Source organism: Pieris brassicae, chromosome 14, assembly GCF_905147105.1.
Source record: "Pieris brassicae chromosome 14, ilPieBrab1.1, whole genome shotgun sequence".
NCBI lineage: Eukaryota > Metazoa > Arthropoda > Insecta > Lepidoptera > Pieridae > Pieris > Pieris brassicae.
In genome coordinates, this window is record NC_059678.1 from 2,555,734 (window position 1) to 2,563,839 (window position 8,106).

The 8,106-nt window shown below is 33.7% G+C and overlaps 1 protein-coding gene across 2 annotated transcripts; it reads left to right on the plus strand.

Moving 5' to 3' along the window:
- The first annotated feature begins 668 nt into the window (after positions 1–668).
- On the plus strand, positions 669–6,002 carry LOC123718035 (syndetin). 2 transcript variants are annotated; one of them, XM_045674387.1, is made up of 4 exons: positions 669–943; positions 1,216–1,304; positions 2,110–2,250; positions 3,016–6,002. In XM_045674387.1, exons 2-4 carry the CDS (start codon positions 1,230–1,232, stop codon positions 5,428–5,430), a joined length of 2,631 nt encoding a protein of 876 aa, XP_045530343.1. In that variant the 5' UTR covers positions 669–943; positions 1,216–1,229; the 3' UTR covers positions 5,431–6,002. The 2 variants fall into 2 exon arrangements, with proteins under 2 accessions (XP_045530343.1, XP_045530345.1); XM_045674389.1 differs by lacking the exons at positions 669–943; positions 1,216–1,304 and adding an exon at positions 1,762–1,832.
- The last annotated feature ends 2,104 nt before the right edge of the window (positions 6,003–8,106 follow it).

The following is an 8,106-nucleotide window of genomic DNA, read 5'->3' on the forward strand; positions in this document are numbered from 1 at the left end:
AACGGAATTGCGACATGTATTAGCTACTACAATTAGCAGCAATGGAACCTCGGAGCAAGATTAATAACAATTAAACTTGTTAAACGCATCGATAAACAACATACCACGTTAATTATGCAGATGATGCATGACTTGCAGCAAATGTCGGCACAGTTAAGTAAACCGCAAGAAACAAAAATACTTATAAACGATGTTTATCTACCGTCTTTTGATCCTGACACTAATGTGGGTATAGTGTCAGGACACACACAGTTACACAAATACATATTCATTACATTATATATTTTATTTCTATCAAAAGCAGACACAATTAAAGTTCAAGATAGTATTAGGATTACACATTGGATTAGTTGTATGAGAATGTTAAAATATAAACATAAATAGAATGACAAATATACAATATAGTCACATAAGCATATCCGTGACCAACTCTAAAGTATGAAGTGAAGTAGGAAAAATAACTACTTTATTAAAACAAGAAAATATGAATTATTAAAATTTCTTTTAGTGGAAATAATTTTCTTGAAACGGGGGAAAATTATTCAGTGGCTGCATTACTTCTAGTTTATCTGTGGCAATACGTATTCGTGTTCTACAAACATTGTATTAAGCTGCATATAATATTAAGTGATAATTATACTCTTGCTACGTCTGAACATGATCTGTGGTGAAAGTGGGTTTATGAGTTAATGTATTTTTATTCTTTAGAAAATTAAAAAAATAGATTTTTATGGTGTGTAAGTGTAGATTACTTTTAAAATGATGATGTAGATTAATTTTAAGATGTGTTTTCGATCTACATATCATTTGTGCATGCAGGCCAGTGCAAAATATTTTCGGACCCGCTCTAATTTTCTAGGCTCTTTAAATTTATATTTAATGAGACAGTTGTAGTTCTTTGTTACAGCTTTAATAGAGTTGTTTAAATAATACTATTAGAATGGTAAGTTAATTATATACTAGTAAATAAATACATGTAAATGAATAAATACATTGACCCACTCAACTGTCTGTATGAGGACATCCGTTGGGTTCTAACTTAAATTATATTACATTCTCTGAATAAAAATTATAATAAATGGTGCAATTGTACTGATCATCAGCCTTGATTTAAAGAGATTCCATCTATATTTATGAAGTAAACAAACTTGACCAATATTTCATGTGCTTCAAAAAGCGTAGTCAGAAACTAATATATTATTTAAAAAATTGCAGGTATATTAATAAAAATGGAGAGTCGACATGCTCCTCCTGGTGTAAACTCTCGATCATTAACTGCTGCACAGTCGGCTGCAGAGCTTGAGGTAATGTTTATAATAAATACTTAATTGAATGTTTACATAGAAATGGTTTAGAACAACATACCAGTTATATTGACCAAAATCAAAGGTCCCAACCAAATACTATTTTATTAGGTACAGTGTCATTGGCTGTGATGATTATCAGTTTTTATGACCAAATATGAGTAGTCCCTTCAATGTTGTTATAACAGATTTTGACTGCATTACTAGCCAACCCAGCGAACTTTGTAGGTAAACAGTCAATGAATGTGGTGTTAGATATTTGATAAACCACACTATTATGTTTACAAAATTGCAATACTCAAAGTAAATGTAATGTTGCCTTGATTTGTAGTATATTTAAGTAGCTTGATATATTTTACTTATATATATATATAATTTTCAACCCATGCATAGATATTTGACAACCAATATTTTTTAGTTTATTTAGCCAATTTTCCCATGAATAACAAATAACACATATAACAAATCAAAAACTATGAAAATTGGTCCAGTCATTCTCAAGTTAAAAGTATTTGGACAAAATGTTAGGTTTGTATTTTTAATTTTATTAATGAATATAGAATGTAGGTACCACTCTTCATCATTTAATAAAGTCGTCAGTAGCCAGTAGGTTAGTTAGTAGACAGTACAAATTGCTTTAAAGCTCATTAATTTTTTAATTTTAATATTGTTCAGTTGGTAATAACTGTAGAAGTACTTCATCATAAAAGTTTAAGGTTAATATTAGAAACTGGATACTAGTGAAATTCTCCTAACAAACACGTAATGTTGTTCACGTAATGCTAAAATATTTATTTAATTTCAGGTCCTAAAACAAATTGAGAATGTATACTTTTCTCCACCAAATGAGTTTGATGCTGCCCGGTATGCTCTGAACCACGTCCCTTCATACACAAATACTGATGATATAGAGCAAATGTTCACAAAACTCAAAAGACAACAGCAAGTATGTATAAAGTTAGTTATTGTATATATGTCGCAGTAAAGTAGTTAAATCAGAGAGTTAATTGAATCTGTAGCCAGTTAATTAAATGTCGATATTCAATCAAGTCACTAGCAATTTGATTTAACTTCGAAAACGTTTAACTGTCTGTCTGACCGAAAGCCAGCGTGTTGATTAATAATGTAAAAAAAGACCGCCACGATTATTGTTATTGTTATTTCGGTGTGATCGTGAAGAACTGAGAGCTTGGAAATTAAGTGTTTTGCTTTATTGTAAATGGTTAAGTTAAGTTAGGCTAGGAACGTTTAGGAAACTACTTAAACGTTTCGTTCACTTAATTGTCTGACCGAACAAACAACTTGATGAATATCGATTTTTAATTAGCTGTCTAGAGATTCAATTAACTCTCTGATTTAACTACTTTACTGCGACATATAGATTATGTAGGTATATCCCAAAATACTCAATACTTTTACTTTTTTGCCATGCCATGACATTTTTAACAACCCACTTGGCCAAGAGTTGTTCAGCAAGTCTGATTTCTTATTATCATCATATATTTTTTTTGTAACTTTTACTATCATGTAGGATTTTACACAGGGTAACAAATAACAGAAATCCCTTATCTACACTTTTAAAAACTAACAATCAATAAACAAAATAATAGTTTTCATCACACAAGTTACAAAAGCCATGGAATCATCTGTTTAACTTGAATATAGCTGTGAATATTATATGGGCATCTACAATAGATTCCACAATTTTCAGGTTGTGTCCGGCAAAGCACTCCATTTAATATCACAACAACGCGACAATTGTGATAGGGAATTCGCTGAAATACAAAATATAAGGCAACAACTCACAACAACACTAAACACATGTAGACAAGCCCGAGAAAACCTCCAAATTGCCTCCAACCATTTGACTATATCCACTTTTGTTATCCTGGCTAATGTCAGAAAGAAACAGATAATTAAATCTGTACTAAAGTCATTGGATTTGCTTAGAAGCCTCCGGAGTGTTGAAAAGGATGTGGCGGAATTACTTAATAAAAAAGAGTATTACAATGCCATTGAATTGATATTAAAAAGTCTCAAGGCAGCTTCAAATCATAAGGAATACACATGCATAGCAGATCTAACAGCACGGCTCGAAGACACCCTTGATATGACGGAGGAGAAACTTGACTCAGTCCTATCCAGCATCTGTTATAACTTTGATGCTTCAGTCTTTTCTAAACTGAAAAGGGCTTATGATCTGTTAGGCAAGACTCAGGCAGCTATGGAGCAATTACATATGCATTATTCCTCTGCGGTGAACGAATCTGCTTTTGAGGCTGTCAAATCCTTTGTTGATAGTGTTTCCATGGAAACCAAGTTTCAGGAAATGTGCCAATCTGTGCCTACGAACAAGGCCCCAACGTGTTTGTTGAATCTCTGCGAGAATTTGTTCCTTGTGATGCGTAGTTATTACATTCTAGTGAATTGGTATAATCAAAATGAGGAATCAAGTAATTCAGGTAATGTATGTGATATTGAGAAGAATGTCAGTCGGGAGTACATTAAACAGAAGTTAAAAGGAGGTCTCGTAAGAATCTGGCATGACGTGCAAAGCAAAGTGTCGATGTTCCTGAAAAGTTCTGGCTTAGAAGAATATCCATTTGAAAAGTTTATCCAAGTGTTGGGAATTCTACGGAAATTGACTCAAGTGGCTGAAGTTTTCTGTGGAGACACGTCAGATCTCTTGCAGGATTTTATTAAAACTCAAAGTGTGGCGTATATAAAGAATTACCACAAGGGACGTATGGAGGAATTGAAGCTCTTCTTAGAAAACGAAGGATGGGAACAGTGTCCTGTCAAATCAACTTTCACAGTACTAAATTTACAGGAATTCAAACAATTTAAGAAATATTTCAAGCCTAAGACGGATATTGGAAAAAGTTCACAATCATCTTCATCTGTTCAGTCTTTAGATGATAGCGTATACATATCTAAATACTTTGGACAAACAACAAGGACGCCATTCGAGATATTTCGAAACGAAAACGTTACTAATGACGACATATTCGGATTAGAACCAGAATCGGATGTTAGTGAGGAATCTGATGACGAACCTGATGAATTAAAAAGAGATTTCGTTGAAGACGCCGAAGTACAGGAGAGTCCGTCGAAAGTGTCCAATAGTGTGATAGTCACGAACACAACACTATCCGTGCTAAGAAATTGCGGGCAATATCTTCAAATATCAAGATATCTACCCCAGATTGCCTTAGAAGTGATAATGCTGATGAACCAGCTATTTGACTACTATTTCTACACAGTACACCTATTTTTCACTTCTGACCTAGAAGTTGCGTCCAGCACGTTATACACGCCGAAGTTGAATGGTGTTTTAAAAAGAATCTCGAATATAGAAGATAATTTCGCCATACCAAAACTAACTGAAAATCTAGTAAAAACAGAATCAAATCTGCATGGATTAAGCGAACGTATAGTCGGTGTTGAGAGCCTGATTTTCTTAGCGAAACAATTCGATACGCTCCAGCCGTATTTGGAAACGATTGTCGCGCAGCATCAAAGGATGATTCTGGAACATTTCCGAGACAACACCTTGAGAGTCGTGGGTGATTTGCGGATGCCGGCATACATGTGCTCGGCGTCGAAGGCTGTTGACGCCCGGTCAGCCCTCATCGGGATATCCCAAGTTAGATGGGATGTTAAGACAGTGGCCGGTGAACATAGCCCGTACGTGGACATGATTGTTCGGATGATACAAGTGTTCGCACTGCGTTTGGAGAACATCTCCCAAAAGGTTACGCTAAATATCGACATCGTCAACGCAATTTGGGGCATGGTGGCTAAGTTTATAGTGCATCTGTTGGTTGAGGGGTTCTCCAATGCGTCAAAATGCTCGAATGGCGGTAGGGGCTTGATGCAATTGGATTATAGGCAGCTGTTTGTGAAATTGGAGAAGATTTCTGGCTTGAGACCGATTCCATATCAGGATTATGTGGATAGGTATGTTAAGGCATATTATTTGCCACGGGATGAGTTGGAGGAATTTGTTAGGGATAGGGCTGAATATTCAAATAAGCATTTGATCGCCTTAGTTGGGTGTGCTTGTGAAAATAAAAGGGATAGACAGGCGTTACTGAGTGTTTTAGAAGGGAGGGAAGTTTCCTAGATTCACAAAAAGAGGTTTGGTTTTTGTATGGACAGCTGCAGCGGGAAGGAATTTTATTATTTGGAATGAATAAAATGTGTCCGACTCACCTCAGTGAAACTTTGGGACCGACTTCCAACATTCAAGTCTTGGTGATCTCATTATACCTTCCAAAGTTTTTTTTTATAGACCTAGGGAAAAGCAGGACTCAACTGATGTTACTGCTGGACACGCTTAATACTAGAGGGCCGGTGTGTGTGACCGGTCTTTTAATAATTGGTATCATTTCTTGACCCAAAATCGAATTGGTTTTAGTTCAAAGACTCATATTATTTTGCCTGAATACAGAGCTATGTAATCTTTCTTTTTAGATCAAACCTACTTATCAATAAAATTGGTTTTAATTAAGAACTTATAGTTAACTTAAGTTCGAACCTCAGATATTCATTCATAATTCAATTGCACAGTTAACGAAGTACTCTTTTGTCTCTTCTATCAAATTGCGTTTACGCTATCATGAAACGAGACAGGAGCAGTTAGTTTCTCACGTTTTTCTCCAAATTTTTTGCTTGACCTCTAGTCGTTTTGGGGTTTGTGGTAAAACTCCCTAATTATTTTGTAGAGAAGAGGTGAAGATGGAATGCTTTATTTTCTAAAACTATGTAAATTTATACAAAAAAATATCCTACACTTAGTCCTAGTAATGATATGCGTAGGCGTTGCCAATACGCGCTCTCGCTCTAATAAATCTAAATATTAGAGCGAGAACGAGTGTGTGAGCGAGAACATTAGCGCTCTCTTTATCGTGGCTCTATAAAAACGCGGCGCGACAAAAGTTTGGTCCTATTTTGCTCGCAGCCGTCAAAGCGTCTAAATGTGTAATCTTTACGACAACGTTTACAAACTGTTCTCGTCAGAACATATTACTGTATCTTTACAACAGTTTTAGCACTTTTAGTTTCGATTCCTGAAAAAACACGCAAAGAATCTCAGGTTTTAAACCACTCGCGCGATAAACCGTTAATAACTAGAGTTATTAGTCAAATTCATTGCCGCTGATGTATGATAATCTATGTATATTAAGTGTCACAAAAATATAGTTTGTAAAATTAGATTATAAGTAAAATATAATAATAATAATAATATATGTAATAATTTGTATATAATGTGTAATTATGTAGAAATCAAATGAAAGACATTAAATAATTATGTAATGTTACTTTTGTTTCGATTTATTAACGTGACATTTGACCTCAAAAATAAAAAAGTAAACACGTTGAAATCCTTTCATCTGTTTTTCCTCTTCCGTCGGCTCTCCTTAAAGGGTATTGTAACGGTTTTAGGTCGCACCTTTTCTTCAATAAGCTAAAAAAAATTAACTACCTAAACAGAATCTAAAAAATATAAAGCATGCTTTTCCGTTAAGCTGATAATAAAAAAAACTGCTCTATGTAACTTCGAGCTACATCCCTAAAATATCACAAAAGTTATTTCGAACAATAGAGGCTAGTGTGTTTATGAATACGACTGTCAGTCGTAGTTAACTTCATGGTCCTATTACAAAAGAAAAAAAATACTGATAAGGTTTAATTAGATTTTTTTATGTCAATAGTTTTAACTTTATTCCAGTTTCAAGTATTAGACGGTTTAATCTTTTACATTGACGACACAAACTCAATTAGTCTTATTGAACTGTTTTAACTCGTTTTACTCTGCGTCAAATTGTATTGAATCTATGATTAGAACGGTTTTATTAGACTACTTTGTTTATTAATAAGCAGAAAGAGAGCAGAAGAAGAAGCAGAAAGTAAGCAGTGACCCACACTGCTTACTTTTTGGTTACTGTGCTAGTTATTTATGAAACTTGAATGTGTTTTGTTTATGTTATGATAAGGTGACCAAATATTTTTTGTTCAAAAAGAGTACACTTTGCAAGTATTCCATAGGTGAAAAAAGAGAAGAAAAAGTGATAAAACTTTATTTTCTTTTAAAAACATATTTATCTTTATAATGTAGCCACATCCGAACAACTTTCATTTTACATATTAAATTTGACTGTTAAGATGGCAGATATTTTTTTTACAGAAAGTTCCGACTTCTCGCTGCTTCAATCATCATTCCCTAGTGAAAATAGCCTTTCAACAGCAGCATTAGTGCCTGGACAACATAAGAAAAATTCTATTAAAACTTTGAAATTTCATGTGGGATATGTTCTACTATAAAATGCTGAAACATTTCTAGCCTAGATCTTTTGTTAAGTTCTACTTTCTCATCGTACCGTTTCTTCAAATGTTCTTCATTTAAAACTAAATTTACTCTTCGAATTAAGAGAAAATTGACATTAATAACAATATCTTTTATTTCCTGCATTGCAAATTCGACTGCTGAAGAAACTTCTTTCCGTTCAATTTTACTATTTAATGCTCTAAAGATCAAAATATCCATTCTTCGATATATTCATAGTAATGTTTATACAAAATATACAAATACTTTCAGAGTACAGGTCTTGAAAAGAGTATAAAACTTAGTAAATGAGTATAGTTGCTCAACATGTTATGACTTTTTTATTTATTTATTGCTCTACTGTTAGTGTATATAAGTAGTAATATTATATGTTTATCGTAGTTGAGTTTTATGACCGGAATAGTAATGTAAGACTTGATATTTTATATTTATCGATAAAAGATGACGTTAAGG